This window comes from Cyprinodon tularosa, unplaced genomic scaffold, assembly GCF_016077235.1.
Source record: "Cyprinodon tularosa strain WSP-4 unplaced genomic scaffold, ASM1607723v1 ctg474, whole genome shotgun sequence".
NCBI classification, from domain to species: domain Eukaryota; kingdom Metazoa; phylum Chordata; class Actinopteri; order Cyprinodontiformes; family Cyprinodontidae; genus Cyprinodon; species Cyprinodon tularosa.
The window spans coordinates 126758-146611 of NW_024039201.1; the positions used below are offsets into that span (position 1 = coordinate 126758).

Here is a 19854-nt window from a genome sequence, read left to right on the forward strand (position 1 = left end):
CCCAGAACTTTAGAGGAACCAGAAGTAAACGGAAACACTCACATTGTCCCAAGCTGGAAACAGGAACTGGTAACAAAAAACTGTGTGTCTCTGTGTCCCACAGCTGGTCTATGACCGGATCCCCCAGGGGGACCTGGACCAGAGGGTGATCCACCTGAGGGTTCTGAGCGACGGTTCCTTCTGGGAGAACACGCTGCTGGGGGAGACCTTCATCCCCTTGACCAGGCTAGTACCGGGTCAGCACTGGGTGGACTGGCACCAACTGGGTCGAGGGGGCTCAGACTCCACCCACTGAGAGACGGGAAACAGAGGGATGTCCTCTCAAAGTAAAAGCTGCTGATTTTAGGACTGAAACATGATAAATGTGACGTTTTTTCATCCCATCTGGTCAATCAAGAACATTTCAGATAATTTAATGTCAGGTTTGACTGAAGATGGACTAACTGGTTTAACGTGAATCTGTCCTGCAACATGATGGAACTGCCGGTAAGCGGTTCTGGTTTAGGTTGCAGAAACATCTTTATCACACTGCTCTCTGGCTGACTAACACCAGTCAGAACAATTAAATAACCAGCTGGATTTTCAGAAGAAGAAAAAGGGACACAGATTTAGGGAGACCCTTTCCCAGTTTTCTGCCAGCAACAAGCTGGTGGTTCATTGAACGAATTAATTTTTATCTACTTAGAATAAAGCAGAAATCAGCTAGAGTCCAAGAGTTTGGATCCTCTGGGGTCAGCTAGTGCTCTGCTGATCCGCCTCTCCCTTGATCCGGTTTTATGGCCTTTCTGGGATATTTGATCTCTTTTTGTGCGCTGTGGACCAGATGAATGTGGCAGCTGCAGGACTCAGGCTGGCCTGGCTGTAGGACTCGGTCTGCCCTGGCTGCAGGACTCAGGCTGCCCTGGCTGTAGGACTCGTCTGCCCTGGCTGCAGGACTCAGGCTGCCCTGGCTGCAGGACTCTGACTCCCCTCTGACTGCCCTGGCTGCAGGACTCGGACTGCCCTGGCTGCAGGACTCAGGCTGCCCTGGCTGCAGGACTCTGACTGCCCTGGCTGCAGGACTCAGGCTGCCCTGGCTGCAGGACTCTGACTGCCCTCTGACTGCCCTGGCTGCAGGACTCGGACTGCCCTGGCTGCAGGACTCGGACTGCCCTCTGACTGCCCTGGCTGCAGGACTCTGACTGCCCTGGCTGCAGGACTCTGACTGCCCTGGTTGTAGGACTCTGACTGCCCTGGCTGCAGGACTCTGACTGCCCTGGCTGCAGGACTCAGGCTGCCCTGGATGTAGGACTCGTCTGCCCTGGCTGCAGGACTCTGACTGCCCTCTGACTGCCCTGGCTGCAGGACTCGGACTGCCCTCTGACTGCCCTGACTGCAGGACTCTGACTGCCCTGGCTGTAGGACTCTGACTGCCCTGGCTGCAGGACTCGGACTGCCCTCTGACTGCCCTGACTGCAGGACTCTGACTGCCCTGGCTGCAGGACTCTGGCTGCCCTGGCTGCAGGACTCTGGCTGCCCTGGCTGCAGGACTCTGGCTGCCCTGTCTGCAGGACTCTGGCTGCCCTGGATGTAGGACTCGTCTGCCCTGGCTGCAGGACTCAGGCTGCCCTGGCTGCAGGACTCTGACTGCCCTGGCTGCAGGACTCTGACTGCCCTGGCTGCAGGACTCTGACTGCCCTGGCTGCAGGACTCTGACTGCCCTGGATGTAGGACTCGTCTGCAGGACTCTGACTGCCCTGGCTCCAGGACTCTGACTGCCCTGGCTGCAGGACTCAGGCTGCCCTGGCTGCAGGACTCAGGCTGCCCTGGCTGCAGGACTCGGACTGCCCTGGCTGCAGGACTCTGACTGCCCTCTGACTGCCCTGGCTCCAGGACTCTGACTGCCCTGGCTGCAGGACTCAGGCTGCCCTGGCTGCAGGACTCGGACTGCCCCGGCTGCAGGACTCAGGCTGCCCTGGCTGCAGGACTCGGACTGCCCCGGCTGCAGGACTCGGACTGCCCTGGCTGCAGGACTCTGACTGCCCTCTGACTGCCCTGGCTCCAGGACTCTGACTGCCCTGGCTCCAGGACTCTGACTGCCCTGGCTGCAGGACTCAGGCTGCCCTGGCTGCAGGACTCAGGCTGCCCTGGCTGCAGGACTCAGGCTGCCCTGGCTGCAGGACTCAGGCTGCCCTGGCTCCAGGACTCTGACTGCCCTGGCTGCAGGACTCAGGCTGCCCTGGCTCCAGGACTCTGACTGCCCTGGCTGAAGGACTCAGGCTGCCCTGGCTGCAGAACTCAGGCTGCCCTGGCTGCAGGACTCAGGCTGCCCCGGCTGCAGGACTCAGGCTGCCCCGGCTGCAGGACTCAGGCTGCCCCGGCTGCAGGACTCAGGCTGCCCCGGCTGCAGGACTTGGATTATTAGAGTCCTGTAGACTAATTGGTCTGAACCAATAACTTAACAGACCCTCCATTCTCTCAGTATCTTCAGCAGCTTGACTATCTGTGCTGTACTCTGGCTTACAGACTATTGGTTCTCTCTCAGCTGTGGGCTCTGATTGGCTAAACCTCCATTTGTCCCCACCTTTGTTGACAAATAGTGCAGAGGGTCAGGGTTCTGTTTGCAGCTGTTGTTTTCCCAGCTTAAAGCAAACAAACTGGTCAAACAGACAGACCTACCACTGTTTTGGTGGACCGTGCAGTGAATAATCAGTCAGCCACAGCAGTGGCGCCCCTTTGAACATGGGACTTACATAAACATAAATTAAATAAAAAAAAAACAACAACTTTTAAATAAGGAAACAGGTGAATTTGGTTGTTTATATTTTACTGTTACACATTTACAAACTCAGTGGTTGATGATGTCACAATTGAGGATAACTATGACTGGTCCAAATCCAGGAAACTCCCCCCACTACATCACTTCTCCCCCTGGAGATCCACTGGCTGACTGTTAATGAACACGCCCAGATCCATGGCTGTGATTGGTTCTCTGGTCCAAACTCCATCTGACTGATCTAGGGTCAGAACACCTGCTCTGGTGTTAGAAGAGTTCTGTTTGCACAAGAACCAGGAGAAAAGCTGGACCCCAGAAACCTGCAGGTTGGATAAAGGTGCAGGAGACCCCAAGCACCAAGACGAGCTTATAGAAGCAGCAACACTGAGCCAAACGCTGTGTTCAAAGTTAGACCAGCGTGGCCCCGCACACCACCCTGCTAAAATAAATTAGGCCCACCCGAGGTCCCAGCTCAGTAAGCAGTTTTGAGCCTGCAGCTGCTGCCCGATCAGAATAAACCTTGAAGAGAAAATGTGACGAGTTTCTTTAACTGGAATTTTTTTTATTATTTGCACTAAAAACAATAAACTTGAAGTGAAAAAGGTCTTTGTTTTTCCTTTTTTGTTTTCACTTTATATATATCACAATTCACTTTGAAGTTTCTAGAAATAAATTAACTTTGGTAAAATTTCCTTTAAAGGTATAGTAGAGGATTAAAAAAAAAAAAATGCACATCTCTGTACCCGCTCCTAAGAGGGAAGGCCTATTAAACGTGTGCAACGTGTAAAAGTTGCTGTTTGCATCGCTCATATAAGCTAACTTTCCAAAAGAAGATTGGCAATTGTTCCACTATGTCAGACTCACCGCCGGTTAGTGAGAATGGGGACGGGCACGTAGGACGGCCTTACATAAACATATCACAAGAATGATTGACAATTAGGAGGACCGCTTATTTTGATGATCCACCTGGAAAAGAACATCCTCCACTATAGCTTTATAAAGAAAAAATACATCAGAATAGAATAAAAATAAAACTTTTAGTGTCTCACTGGGGAAGTCTGTGTGCGACAGCAGAACTATAAATTATAAATATTAACAATATTAACTGGTTATTTACTTTAGACACAGTCCAGTGATAGATCTCCAGCATCCTCACTTTGGTGAACACAAGCAATGTTTTAGAACCACCAGATTTTTACTGCCAGAAGTCTGACAAAGCACAGGATTTCATATAATTGTCTGTCATTTAATATTCCAGCAGCAGCTAAGCTCTTTGAGGAAGCAGGGTCTTTACATTAATTGATTAGATGATCAGAACTTAGTTTTTCAGACTTCTAAATCCATCTTGTGTGCCCTGAGCAGGCAGCCCTTCAAGGACCAGTATCATGGTTCTGGTTGGTTCTGGCAGAAATGCTGCAGGAACTGGGTTTTCCCACATCTGGAAGAGGATGTTTCAGAGATTATGGAAGAACTGATCCATGGAGACTCCACCTCATCCTCAAGAACATTTAAGATCTGCTGTGAACCAGAAGCTCCATCAGACCTTCAGAAACCTAGATTGGGAGCCTGCCTGGAATTTATTTTAGACAATTCAACCATATACACACAAAAGAGACTAGTTAACATCAACCAAACACCAATTTCCAAACTAACAAAATTCACCGGAACGTAAATAGAAAGAAAACCCTCCACCAAATAAACCTGTTGGTATAGAAAGCCAGAGAAATGACATTTGATTAATGGAAATAGTCTAAAAACTGCTTTGCAGAAGTAAAGTTTTTTTCTCATACCTTCTCTTCCTCTAATTGCACTTATATCTTCTTAAAGTAGAGTAACTTTCCTGTTAAACTTCTGTTTTTGATCCAACATTTACACACAAATATACATACCCAGTTATATATATATATATATATATATATATATATATATATATATATATATATATATATATATATATATATATATATATATATATATATATATATACATACTCACCGGTCACTTTATTAGGTACAGCTGTCCAACTGCTCGTTAACACTTAATTTCTAAGCAGCCAATCACCTGGCGGCAACTCAGTGCATTTAGGCATGTAGACATGGTCAAGACAATCTCCTGCAGTTCAAACCGAGCATCAATATGGGGAAGAAAGGTGATTTGAGTGACTTTGAACGTGGCATGATTGTTGGTGCCAGAAGGGCTGGTCTGAGTATTTCAGAAACTGCTGATCTACTGGGATTTTCACGCACAACCATTTCTAGGGTTTACAGAGAATGGTCCGAAAAAGAAAAAACATCCAGTGAGCGGCAGTTCTGTGGGCGGAAATGCCTTGTTGATGCAAGAGGTCAGAGGAGCATCTCTGAACGCACAGTACGTCGAACTTTGAGGCAGATGGGCTACAGCACCAGAAGACCACACTGGGTGCCACTCCTTTCAGCTAAGAACAGGAAACTGAGGCTACAATTTGCACAAGCTCATCGAAATTGGACAATAGAAGATTGGAAAAACGTTGCCTGGTCTGATGAGTCTCGATTTCTGCTGCAACATTCGGATGGTAGGGTCAGAATTTGGCGTCTACAACATGAAAGCATGGATCCATCCTGCCTTGTATCAACGGTTCAGGCTGGTGGTGGTGGTGTCATGGTGTGGGGAATATTTTCATGGCACTCTTTGGGTCCCTTGGTACCAATTGAGCATCGTTGCAACGCCACAGCCTACCTGAGTATTGTTGCTGACCATGTCCATCCCTTTATGACCACAATGTACCCAACTTCTGATGGCTACTTTCAGCAGGATAATGCGCCATGTCATAAAGCTGGAATCATCTCAGACTGGTTTCTTGAACATGACAATGAGTTCACTGTACTCAAATGGCCTCCACAGTCACCAGATCTCAATCCAATAGAGCATCTTTGGGATGTGGTGGAACGGGAGATTCGCATCATGGATGTGCAGCCGACAAATCTGCGGCAACTGTGTGATGCCATCATGTCAATATGGACCAAACTCCCTGAGGAATGCTTCCAGCACCTTGTTGAATCTATGCCACGATGAATTGAGGCAGTTCTGAAGGCAAAAGGGGGTCCAACCCGTTACTAGCATGGGGTACCTAATAAAGTGGCCGGTGAGTGTATATGTATGTGTATATATATATATATATGTATATGTATACATATACATACATACATGTAAATGAACATATACATACCTACACTAACGCATCAGGCCAAAATCCACATTTACACCCTCGTACATCGGCACTTAGAGTACTGCAACACCCCCCCACCCAAAAAAAATCATCAGTTAAGTTAAACTTAAAAGTAAAAACAACTTAAGTTTTAAATTATCAATTAAAAATTTGTAAAATACAAAAAATATATTGTCCAAGGGATTCCGTTCAATTCCATTGCATATTATAATATCTTCCTCATAAATTTGTTTATTACCGTATGTTTATGGTACAGAGGCCATAACAGTAGTGGGATCAGTTCTACAGGGACCCTGGCACCTGCTAGACCTGCCCATAATGTCAGATGACCTGAGCTGGATTAGTATGGTGTTAAATTGCTGCCAACAATTAGGAGAGCGAATTAAGGAATCACAATAGTGCAATTATTCTACTTTCTTAATTCTAATTTTTGGCAGCAATTTAACACCATAATTTGGTAGAACTGGTGGTGAACTGGGACCTGTATGTTTGGTTCCAATAGGGGCGTCAGCAGACCCTTTTCACAGGGGCACGTGCCCTGTTGTGGATCTGCAGTGCCTGGGTATACCTGGGGCACTGATTTTTTAATTCATTAATTTTCCTCTCTCAAAACGAAGCACACACCAGTCCGCCCTCACAGTGGAATTGAGAGAGGAGAACTCTCCAAATTAGGCCGGTCACAATTGATCGACAGCTCCGCAAAAATGAAGCCGAGACGCTACCATTTACTGTTAAAAAAAAAATTAACATCCAGCTCTCCCATCTATCTGGCCATGATATACACACCTCATAGGATCATCACCATCATGGATGGGCCGAAATAGAAATGATAAACACAGACATGTATATAGAGGTGTTTTTATTTTTTTGTTTTTCTTTTCACAGTTGCACATTTCAAGTTTTCCGTTTTCAAGTTCATGTTTGCTGACAGATATTTAATGAAGATAAGTTGTGCCTTCATCAGTAGTGGATTAGAGATATACAGTTAACCCTTTATAGCACACTCAGTGAAATACAATAGTGTTATGAGAATCCAGTAGAAGACCTTATTAGTTTTGTACATTTAAAAAATATGGATATTTTGACTGCAAAAATCAATGTCAATGTAATAACAAATGTCAACTTGAACTAGCTATATATATATATATATATATATATATATATATATTTTATCTCTTTTTATTCTTATTTTTTATCTTTATTATATTGTATAGTTGGATGTGTGTATATGTCATGTAAAACTGTAACTAGAGCGTGTAACAAAAGTAATTTCCATCTGGGATTATTAAAGTATTTCTGATTCTGAACTTGCCCGAATGTATTAAGAAAAATCACAAAAGTGCTTCTATATCAAATTCATGAAAAACACTCAGAGTAAAAGAAACACATTTTTTGGTCCAACATAACCTTAGAATCATTCATGCTGATACTGCCACTTGTTAATTAGGCTTATAAACTTTTTAACTTTATTTTTCAACTTTAAGCTTTTTAAATTTTTTCTTGACTTAGTAACCTTTTTCCCCAACTTAATTTACAGTAGGTAATGTACGGAAGGATATAAGGGCCTCTGAAAAAAATGAAAAAGTTCACTTACAGGTGCTGGTCATAAAATTAGAATATCATGAAAAAGTAGATTGATTTCAGTAATTCCATTTAAAAAGTGAAACTTGTATATTATATTCATACATTACATACAAACTCATATATTTCAGATGTTTATTTTGTTTAATTTTGATGATTACAAATGACAACAAATGAAAATCTCAAATTCATCATATCAGAAAATTAGAATATTGTGAAAAGGTTCAAAATTGATGGCCCCTGGTGCCACACTCTAATCAGCTAATTAACTCAAACCACCTGCAAAAGCCTTTAAATGGTCTTTCAGTCTAGTTCTATAGGCTACACAATCATGGGGAAGACTGCTGACTTGACAGTTGTCCAAAAGACGACCATCGACACCTTGCACAAGGAGGGCAAGACACAAAAGGTCATCGCTAAAGAGGCTGGCTGTTCACAGAGCTCAGTGTCCAAGCACATTAATAGAGAGGCGAAGGGAAGGAAAAGATGTGGTCGAAAAAAGTGTACAAGCAAGAGAGATAACCGCACCCTGGAGAGGATTGTGAAACAAAACCCATTCAAAAATGTGGGGGAGATTCACAAAGAGTGGACTGCAGCTGGAGTGAGTGCTTCAAGAACCACCACACACAGACGTATGAAAGACATGGGTTTCTGCTGTCGCATTCCTTGTGTCAAGCCACTCTTGAACCACAGACAGCGTCAGAAGCGTCTTGCCTGGGCTAAAGAGAAACAGGACTGGACTGCTGGTGAGTGGTCCAAAGTCATGTTCTCTGATGAAAGTAAATTTTGCATTTCCTTTGGAAATCAAGGTCCCAGAGTCTGGAGGAAAAGAAGAGAGGCACTTCATCCACGTTGCTTGAAGTCCAGTGTAAAGTTTCCACAGTAAGTGATGGTTTGGGGTGCCATGTCATCTGCTGGTGTTGGTCCATTGTGTTTTCTGAGGTCCAGGGTCAACGCAGCCACATACCAGGAAGTTTTAGAGCACTTCATGCTTCCTGCAGCTGACCAACTTTTTGGAGATGCAGATTTCATTTTCCAACAGGACTTGGCACCTGCACACAGTGCCAAAGCTACCAGTACCTGGTTGAAGGACCATGGTATCCCTGTTCTTAATTGGCCAGCAAACTCTCCTGACCTTAACCCCATAGAAAATCTATGGGGTATTGTGAAGAAGAAGATGCAATACACCAGACCCAACAATTCAGAAGAGCTAAAAGCCACTATTAGAGCAACCTGGGCTATCATAACACCTGAGCAGTGCCACAGACTGATCGACTCCATGCCACGCCGCATTGCTGCAGTAATACAGGCCAAAGGAGGCCCAACTAAATACTGAGTGCTGTACATGCTCATACTTTTCATGTTCATACTTTTCAGTTGGCCAACATTTCTATAAATCCTTTGTTTTTATTGGTCTTCAGTAATATTCTAATTTTCTGATATGATGAATTTGAGATTTTCATTTGTTGTCATTTGTAATCATCAAAATTAAACAAAATAAACATCTGAAATATATGAGTTTGTATGTAATGTATGAATATAATATACAAGTTTCACTTTTTAAATGGAATTACTGAAATCAATCTACTTTTTCATGATATTCTAATTTTATGACCAGCACCTGTATTTCTACATTTTATTTCAGTATGAGAAAAAAGTCTTTTTTTCCTCACAATTCTGACTTTAATCTCAGGATTCTGACTTTAATCTTAGAATTCTGACTTTTTTTCTCCAAATTCTAAATGAATTCTTTCAGCTAAAAAACACATTAGCATCAAGGCGAAGCCATGTCTGTTTTAGAGACTAAACTAGCGCTCTTGTTTTAATCGACTTCTGTTTCCAGTAATGAAATAGCATCACCTGGGACCCATCGGCCACCTAAAAAGTCACCTAATTACATCATTTTCCACCAATCAGGAAGGCTGAGTCCATTTTGGAAAATTATACCCATCCCCTACATAACGAATTTCAGTTTCTACCCTCTGGTTCATGTTTTAAATACCCACCAGGTGAAAGGTGTACTACTGCACAAAAATTGCCCATACTGGGACAAATAAAAGCTACTGAACTGAACTGAACAATGTGTCACTGGTCCTCTCAAACTACTCACATCTTTGTCAGTGAAGCTGAGTGTTCCACATCTCTTCCTTCATGGTGCCCATCTACATTAAAATCCAGAATTCTTAAATATAAAATCAGAATTTTGAGAAAAAAGTCCGATTTCTGAGAAAAAAAAAGTCAGAATTCTGACTTTTTTTCCCATATTAAGCTGAAATAATATTTAAAAATCAGTTAACTTTTTCCCCCAGTGGCCCTAATCCTCTTCCGTAGTAATTTATCATTCAAGGGCTCATCTAATTGGTCAAATGGTTAAATAAGATGTACTTTGCTGAATGGCTGGATATAGATCTTTATAGATTTATGACGCTTTATAATCATTATTAAGTGCTATAAAATATTTTCTCTGTGTCCATGCTTTTTTAAAATAAATAATTGTCCCAAAAAATTTTATTTTGTATTTTTATTTCTTTTTTGTTACATCTCTGTAACCTGTCTAACTCATCCACACGTGGCACTCACATCTTCCAGCTGTTTATGTAAGAGAGCGGCGCGGCTGTCTCTTGAGCGCGTGCCTCGCTCACCGGAAGAGGAAGGACGGTGAGTAAAAATTTCTGATGAAATCTCCATCTGGAGCGGCAGACGGACACAGGGAGAACCTCGGCGGCTCAACCTCAACAGCAGGCGGACACCGAGAAGTATTACCGACCCCAGCGAGGAGTCTAAAAACACAACCGGTGAAGGAGTTTATCAGAGCGGGTGTTGAGGCTGTTTTTGAAATCTTAAACCGTTGGGAACCAACCCGCCAGTACGCTGCCGGGGGCTAAGCTAACGTGCTAACTAGCAGAATAGCCGCCGATCCTCGCAGTCCGAATTCCGACAGAATGGATTCTTCCCGCTTTTCAGACCGGTACCAGTCCTCATGTCACGGATCCAACTCGTCAGGCCTCATTGTCTACCTCAGCTCTGGCTCTACACGGAGGAAGTCCGACCACCGCTCTAAGCCTGACGCCGGTTTTATGGAGGATATTTCCTGGTTTCCGCGCCGCTCCGGTGCTCTGTAAGCCCAAGTGTTTGACAGCTGTCAGACCAGCAGCAGGCGTCGCTGCTGGAGATTTTAAACTCTGCACTTTAACACAGCAACATGTTCAGAAACGCTAACGGTGAAGCACGTTTTCCTAGCGGCCCAGGCTCTCCTTCCTCCTCGCAGCTCGCTTCGGTCACCTTTGACGGCCAGGAAAGCTCGTGGATCGGCCTGCTGTCCAGGCCCGCGCTGTCTCTGCTGCGGAGACTCCGCCTGTGGGGTGCAGCGCCCGCAGAGATCAGCAACAGCTTCATCGGTGAGGAGAACGACATTTTACGACAGTTAAATGGAATAATGCCGTTTACGCCTCCTGTGGGACATCAATTTACGCGATGTAAACACGACGGAGTACCCGGTGTTGGCCTCCTGGATCCAGGGATAGGCGGCCCTGTGTCCTGGATGTCTGCTGGGATGGATCACAACCTGCAGCCTCAGATAAGCTATTTCTCCTCCATCAGGACTCATATAAACAAGAATCTGAAGACTCCTCAGGAAGTACAAGGCGCTGGAGGGAGGCCCTTGGTTCCGGTGAGCCCCCCAATGAGGAGCAGCTCTGCAGGTAAAATTGGGCCTTGGTGGGGCAGCTTTATACAAATAGAGGAAAGCTCAGAGACATGTCTTCTGTCTGAGGTGACGGAAACGGGCCGGCTTTGTTCTCCCTCTGTAGCCCAGATAAAAGCCCCCCCTACTGACACCATCCCTATGTTAGAGTCGGTGCTGCCAGAAAACGCTGGACCTCCCTGCCTGGATGACAGCAAAGCCCCTCACAGAGTCCAGAACAAAGCTGGCTTCACGGAAGGTGAGCGGGGCTGCAGAGGGGCAGGACTTCCTTTACCTGAGCATGATAACGGGTATTCCAGCCTAGAGGAGGAGCATTCCCAGATGGGCCTCCTTTCCCAGATGAGGGCCCCCAGTGAAGAGGGGAACCAGCTGGAGCCCAGCGTCCCTCAGATGGAGGAGATCCCAGAACAGCCTGAACCTGAAGAGGCGGTCTCCGTTCCCCAGTGTCAAAACAAAAGCATCGCCTTCATCATGGGCTGCCCCTGCAGCGACGACGAGAGCAGCCAATCAGAATCCGACTCTGAGTCTGATGATGATGACGATGATGACGGCTTTGACAGCGAGGGCTCCTCTGATCTGTCCGACTCCTCAAACGAAGACGAGGATGATGAGGCTTCAGACTCTGACAGTGAACCCGACTCAGAATCGGAGCGTCTCTGGACCTCCCTGTGCCAAAGTCAGGACCCCTACAACCCCCGAAATTTTACCGCCCGCCTGCACACAGGCCCGCCCGCCAGGACCGCCCCCACCCTGCCCGTCAGTGTTACAGCTCCCTCACCTGCCTCCACCCCTCATTCCCCCCTGGCGTCTTCTCCTACCCCCATCTCCGCCTCCCCTCCATCCAGCCAAGACACTTGGGACGATTCAACGTCGGCCAGTGAGGTGGATGAAGCGGAGAGTCTCCGCCTGCTGAGCTCTTTCAGTTGTTCTGCAGACCCATACAGCCCTTTAAACTTTAAGGCTCCACTCAGGACTCAAGGCCCCACTGAGCCGCCTCCTAAAACCAAGAACAGAACCAGTGCAATCCCTCAGGCTCTCCATCATAATACTGCATCTCCACCTGAGTACAGGAAGGAGGGTGCTGAGGAGAGGCTGGACAGCGGCTTCTCAGAGGCCTCCACCACGCAGCAAAGCTGCAAGATCCCCAAAAAGGTCAGTCCAGCTCATCACCTCACTTCCTGTCCTCTAACACTTCAATCTGTGATCAGGTACAGAGCCGCTTGCTTACGGAGTCTAACAGAGTGCAAAAAAGTATTTGATTAGCTGTCCCACCAACAAAACATGTCATTTTCATTTTAGGAACATTTTAGAAGCACTTTAATTGTTAGACGTGATCTAAAATAAGGTCCATAAACAACACATTATATGATTAAATAATCAGCATTTTATTACCGGTACTTAAACTATTTTTGACAACAATAAATATAACCAAATATTTATTACAGAAAGTTTCAGTGACTGAGCTCAGCTGCTCCTGTTTGCATACTGCAGAAATACGCCTAAAGATCTCCATATCTTTCAAAATTCAGGTTTGTCATTTGGGCCACAGCCACTTCCTGGTTGCACTGTCTGTTTTGGGGGTCACCGTCATCCTCGAAGATCGAACCATTTTCATTTTACTGAGGGATGTTACTGAAAACCACGTGGTACTCTGGATCATCTAGATGGGCTGTCATGGGGGGAGGCATGTATGCGCTGCAGGATTTGATTCTATGATGCTGTAGCGTGTTGGCAACAGCTTTCTCATGGTCAGACATTACCTGGAGCTCCAATCTGAGGAAGATCAGGCGTCATCTTAAGTTTCTCAGATTTCCAAGGATAACACCAGTAGTTGTTACTTTCTCTGCAAACTGCTGACCTGTAGTCCATCCCAGCCTTGTGCAGGTCTACAGTTAAATCTCCTGGTAGACAGACTGGTGTCTGATTGTGTAGATTGCTGTTTCTCCAGGTAATTAAGGCAGGACAGGGTAGCTTTTTAGTCTATGGCAGCCTGAATTCCATAATTTTATTCAATGCATGGGTCTTTTTAAGTTTGGGCCATTTTCAAATTGGTTGCGCAGTGAAGGAGATGGCTGCGTACACTGATCCTGATCCTGGTTCTGCTGTTTAAAGGGAGTCATTCCTCTCCACTGTCCCCGTAATCTTCCTCAGAAGGAGACATGAATGGATAGTGGTACCAGGAGAGATCTGAGACCGGTGTCAGAGCTGTCTGACCTTAAATGATGCTCATTGTGTCGGTCCACCCGGATCTCCTCCTGTTGCTTCAGTCAGCAGGAGCTGAGATTTCATCATTTTAGAACCAGAACCAACTCAGCTATCTTTATATCTGTTGGCCAGAGAGGAAATGTTTAAAGGAATTCATTGTTGGAATCTTTTATTGATTGTGGAGGAAAAAAACAACCCCCTCTAACAACATCAACACATGTTCAACAGACAGAAACCTTACATGGTAGGTTCTGTTGAGGTTGTTTACTGTGAGCATGAAGTCACAGGGTGTTCAGGCCTCTGCAGGATTCAGTTTCATGTGTCAGGATCTCATGTTTCTGCAGCATGAAGCCTCGCTCCAGCTGACCCAGAGTCTGTGTGAGAAAAAAGCAGCCTGCAGCTGAACGATCCTTGGATCAGTTACCAGAACTCTTACTGCTGATATTCTGCTCAATCCCAGTGAAGCTTATGGTTGTTTGGACCTACAGAAACCTCAACCTGGTGCTGATGAAAGAACCCAGAACCCGATCCACTCAAGGTCTAGCTTCTCAAAATCCACTGGGTTGCTGGTGACTGGGTTTTAAAGCAACTAAAAACTCAGAACAAATGAAAATTACACCGGTAAAATGTTTACCAATATAAACGTGTTGGATATTGTTGGAAAGCTTAGACTGTTCACAATTTAAACGCCAAGTTGATTTTTATCGACATAGCGAGGAACAAATTAACACATAGCAGCATGTCAGAATTTAAACATGACAAAGCAGCCACAACAGCATACCTTTGAAAGCATCCAAAAGCCGTCTTAAAAATCCAATCTTCAATTTTTTATACTCCATTCGTCCATAAGGGTCCACAGATTAAAAGTAATCCAGAATATTCATAATAAAAATATTCCACCATGAGAAATTTGCCATGTGCAGCTTGGGCTGTTTTTTACTCCCCCCAATTTTCATTTACATTTTGAAACACTTAACACATAATTTTGGCTTACAGTTCATCAGTTATTTGCTTTTCTAATTGGGTATGCAAAATAGGCAAGGATTACTTCAAAATGAGGTGGATGTTAAGAGGCTAGCAGAGCTAACGGAAGATGGGTGTTATGCAATCATGATATATTCATTGTCCACCCCAGAAGAGATGGCAAATATTATATTCAATCAAATAATATTCAGATGGTCATATCTTCTTCTGTCCACACACCCACCTGGCTTTGTGTTAGAACTACAAACAGATAAACCCGCACATAATTGGAATGAATTCACCAGTATGTCCTTTCAAAATGTAAGAGTTTATGGACAAAAATTGTTCATCTCCAAGTTAAACATATTTCACATGTACTTCACTTTGTACACAAAGAAGGAGGAATGCAGAAGGTTTGAAAACCATAATCAATAAAATGATTCAATGTTATCACAGTTTTCCATGTTTTTTCTTGGACAACCAAAGTTTATCTAGAAGAATTTGGAATCAAGTCAAGTTGGCTTTTTACTATTTAGAGCAAGTGGAGTGCAAACCCATGATATTAATAAAACATGCAAATATATGGTTCATTGAACAATTTGCTTAATAAAAATCCCCATAACCTTTACATAATAAGCAGACATAAGGGAATTCATTTTAATATCCTCTTTGATAATATTATGCTAATCAAATGTGATGAAACGCATGATATGCTATTTATCTTTATGAACAGCTCGAAACATGTTCTTTGCTGGTCTTACACAACATTAAATGCATGAAGAAAAAAAAACTGTTAGCTGGAAACTTAAAATTTTGTGCCAGATCTGCAGCATCTGCTGATCTGCGTTTTGGAGAGGGTAGAGTTTTCTCCAGCATTTAGCAGCTTAGCATAGCACACCCACATCAGGGGTGTTCTTTGTTCTCCGGAGCTCCACTCCACAGTTCCTGAAACTCAGAATTTTTGCTGCAAAATTGTTTCGCAGCCATTTGGTGCTAGAATTAACCACCAGGTCTACTTAGGCTTTGATCAGTCTGCAGATCCTGGTCTTTAGCATGTGACCTTCCATGTTGGCATCTCTACCGATGTGATCCTCAGAGCCTCGCAGCAAAAAGAAGCATGAAGTTGTTGCTTTTTCCTCAAAGCACCATGAGAGGCAGGATTGCCTATCCTGTGGGAGAGGAAGGGGTTGAAAATGGAGAGGAGAGCCACAGCCGATCAATGATCAGAGTTAATATCAGCATGGACGTTTGTCCCAAAAGCCGGGCATACACTGTACGATATTTCCAACCGTTGCACCCATTGCAGCTCAAACTGTACGACGAGACCACAGGGTTTAAAGGTTCACAGCTCACTATGTTTGTTTTTACACTGTACAGCCCGACGCTCTGATGTATCTTACTGCTCACACTGCCCGTCCAAAAACCACATGTTGGACTGGTCGCCGAGCGATGGCACTGGTCAGACTCTTCGATCTGGAATAAGAAGAACTCCCTTGTTTGCACATGCACAATGCTCGACGTTCTGTTAAATCAGCTCGTAGCTCTGCTTCAACAGCAGGATTTGCTTACGACGGTCGACTGAATTTCAAACGTTTGATTTTCTCCCGACCTTGAAATTCCTGATCGGGAGGTGGTCGCGAGAGGCTAATCGTCCCTCGTATGCTTCATGATGCAGGACGCACCATGAGGCTAAAACTCGGCACGATCGAAAGAATTCTCACACAACCGGAGAATCGGCCTGAAAAGGGCCAAAAAATAGTACAGTGTATGTCCAGCTTAATGCCTCAAATTAATACCATGGTTTATAAGGCCCAAAACGGGTCATAAATGCGGTATAGAGATCAGAACATTTCCTGCAGTGGTCGTGTTGCTGCTGCTCAGCTATTTCTGGTTCTGTTCTGTGATTTTCATCTGTGTTCTGACCACCGATCTCTCCTCTGTCAGGTCCGTTTCAGTGACACTGTGGAGGAGCACTTGATTAACTCTGAGGAGGACCGGCGAGGTCAGTGGGAGGAGCTGGCCCGGGATCGCTGCCGGTTCCTGCGGCGGTGTCAGGAGGTTGAGCAAAGCATCGGGTTCTGTTTGCAGCCACAGCACCGGCAGCAGATGTTCCAGAGACTCAACGCTCTTTCCGACACCTGACAGGAACCACAGGTGGACGAACCCAGTGCCGGTTCTGTCTCGGTAACTGACTTTCTGCGTGAAGAGGTCGCAGTTTGAATAAATTTTAATCAAGCTGCTGCTTTCATCATTTTCACAACAGAGCCAAACGGAGGCTTTGTCTAACATGTTCAGGTTCACACAGCGCCTGCTCTAACCAGCGGGTCAAACCAGGATGCAGGAAATCTGCTTCAGAGACATGAAGGAGTGTTTGTGCTTTGTGTTAATTAAAATCTAGATTATTGCCAATTAAAGTTTTATTTTAAGGATTCAAATTTCAAACTTTCAGTGTTTCTCTAATTATAACCTGCAGCAGGTGTGTTAGCGAGCTGCCTAACGGGCCGGAGCCAGTGTTTGTCCCGGGCTTAGCTGTGGCCCATTAAAGCCAAAGACAACGGGAGGAAAACTTGGACGCTGAGTGTCAGAATCCCTGTGGTATTAAACTGCTCCGCTGTTGATCTGAACGTCCAGCAGGAGGCGCTGTTCAGAGCATTCAGCAGAACATCTCCTGAAAGTTTTAAGCTGAAGAACAAAATCATGCAGAATCCAACCAGATGGTCTTTGCTCAGACTGATCCCCTTTGGGCCTCAGATCCTCATGGATCGATGGATGAAGTTCTGGTCAAATAAATCACAGAAATAAATGTTTTTATGAAGAATATGGAAACAAAATGATAAAGGTGCACCCACTGATTAAAAAAAACTGATAACCTGGAGAAACTCAGAGTTCCCACACTATCAGAGACCCTAAAGGCAGCACTGAACACAACCCAGAACCAGTCTGATGAATTTTAGTTTCCATAACAACCTTGAATGAACTCTTCTACATCTTCAGTCTCACATTCAGGAAACAGGCCTAATATTGATGGTGTTTTTGTCCGGTCAGCTCTTTGCTGCCTTCAGGGATTAATAAAGTGTGGGAATTACGACTTTCTCCTTCGATTTCTTGTCTAATAGCAGAGCTGATCTTAATAAGAACTATTTAAACTGCAGAACGAAGAATATTTTCTTCCTGTTGAATTTCTTAATTTCACAATGTTTTTCAATCTTAAATACAGAGTTAAACTTCAGGCTGACCTGAATCATAAAATAACTGCTGCCATGGGGCCTGGGGGCTTGTCTGATTATTCCTGTGATTAAACTCCACAGATTAACTCAGGATATTTGTTGAATCATCTTTATTGAAGCAGTAAATGGATCAGATGTTATCTGCTGGAATTAAGAACTGCAGGAAATGTTTGACAGGATGGATGCAGAGAATAATGGACGTCAGTGGGGGGAACCCAGACAGGTAGATTCCTCTGCAGAGGGCTTTGTTGGGCCTTCGTGGATCGTTTGGGTAAAATGGGACGTTCAGTTCAACAGTTCAGAGAACAGGAAGCTGAAGCGATGCTGGATCGTGTGATGTTTGCAGGAAGACGAGTGTTTGACTGAGTTTAGGACTTAAAATTATCAGAGTGACAGTGCCAGTTTGATCCGAATCTTTGGTGTTTACCTTTAATCAGAGGATGGTTTTTATTTTTCTAACTCATGGTTCAATCCGTGCCTCTTGGTCTCCTCGCAGACCAATGATGAGCTAATAAACCTGTGTTGATCAAAGCTGACTCCTGTCTGTCATTTCCTCTGGGACATTGTCTGGATGCTGCCCTGCATCAAGGTCAGCTGGTCACCCAGACCCCCTGATAGACTGGGATGATTGTAAAGACGTTTTCTGACTGGTTTTAGTTGTAAAAATAATCAAATATCACTTTCATCAAATAATATAATAAAAAAGCTTATTCAGTTTAAAACATTTTAAGTTGGACGTTAAAGTTCTGAGAACTTTTGTCCTTAAATTACAGTTTTATTGATTTATTTGTGTTGGAAACGGATGTTAAAACTACAGATACCTGTGTTAGGAAGGATTAGGAAAAGTACCAAATGATCTCCTTTACTTAAGTAAAAGTACTAACGTACAGGTTCTACGTTATACTTAACACAAGAAGCACTATTTTGTAGATTAATTTCCCTGTTTTTTCTCATGTGTTGGTAGAACAAAGGATAACTTGGTCTAGTTCTGTTCTTCATTACAATGCAGCATAATATTGATTGAACCTGCATTAGCAGCTGAAAAGTATTAGAGTTCTGGTATCCATTACAGCATTAAAGCTACCAATAGCATTTATAATGAAATTATCTTGAAACATAACAATAAAATGTGTAATTTAATTGAGGGGGATGGATGGGAATGTCTTCCATTTCTAAATCTGATCCAAAATCTGTTGTTTTCCATCCTCATGTCTTCATCTATCAGTGTTTTTCTATAACTAAATTCCAACCAGACATATTCTTTTCATGCTTTTGCATCGTAATTCATTTCTATAAAAATACCATTTGTGTTCAAAAGTAATAAGTAAAAGAAATAAATCCTCAAAACAAAATCACAAGTACAAATGTAAAAACAATACAATTTATTTAATGGACACTTATGAGTAGAAATAAAAATTGTCCCACAGAAAGGAAATACAGGTGTGAGAGGTGCTTGAACAGAAAGTAGGTTTGAGTTTGAGCCTGAAGAGGATTCTGGCTCATTTCCTTCAGTTAAACCAGGTTAAAGGTTCAGTTTCCCAATCTGAAGTTACTACGGGTTCATTACCTGCAGTAGCATCAATGGCCGCTAGATGGCACCAAACATTAAAATAAAATGGAAGAACGTAAAATAGTCTGGAGAAAAATCTATACTAGATAGAAAATCATAGTTTAAATAAATGCAGCATTAATAGATTATTCAGATATTAAATTAAAACAAATTACACTCCAATAAATGGAATGAATCACCACAAGATGATTGTAGCAAAGCAGGACTGCCTGGATGCTGGCTACCTCTGCAAAGGAGATTGTGTGTGGTTCTGTCAGTCTGTCTGTCTACAGGATAACTTGAAAAGATGAGAATGGATTATAAGAGTATAAAGTATTCTTTAACATTAGTTGGCAGAACATGCAGTTCCCCCCGAAACCAGAGAGTGGCAGCAGTGACTATTGACAGCTTCAGCATGGGTTGTCTGGAAGTATACTGAAGACCAAAAAAACTGGAAAGGTGAGCCATGCCTCGCAGAGTGAATGAAGAAGGTGAGAGCAGAACAAACACTAGAGGCTGCAGACACACGCTGTGCCTTATTCATAAACGTATGAAAGGATTTTAAGGATCTTGGCACCCTCGTGCGAAGGAACAATTTGTTTAAATTTGTTAATGATCCACATCGTGCAAGTTTCAGCTATTGGTGTAAATCACAATGTGTGGCAA

At 44.0% G+C, this 19854-nt stretch overlaps 2 protein-coding genes across 2 annotated transcripts in view; both read left to right on the forward strand.

Moving 5' to 3' along the window:
- Window positions 1–1361, forward strand: part of pik3c2b (phosphatidylinositol-4-phosphate 3-kinase, catalytic subunit type 2 beta) — a 43705-nt gene extending 42344 nt beyond the window's left edge. The window contains exon 33 of the mRNA XM_038301775.1: window positions 104–1361. Within this exon, the coding sequence (XP_038157703.1) occupies window positions 104–295 (192 nt within the window). The 3' untranslated portion in view covers window positions 296–1361. The remainder of the gene's footprint in view (window positions 1–103) is intronic.
- Window positions 1362–10174: 8813 nt separating this feature from the next.
- Window positions 10175–18170, forward strand: LOC119794292 (protein phosphatase 1 regulatory subunit 15B). The gene is made up of 2 exons (XM_038301774.1): window positions 10175–12396; window positions 16357–18170. Exons 1-2 carry the CDS (start codon window positions 10744–10746, stop codon window positions 16552–16554), a joined length of 1851 nt encoding a protein of 616 aa, XP_038157702.1. The 5' UTR covers window positions 10175–10743; the 3' UTR covers window positions 16555–18170.
- The last annotated feature ends 1684 nt before the right edge of the window (window positions 18171–19854 follow it).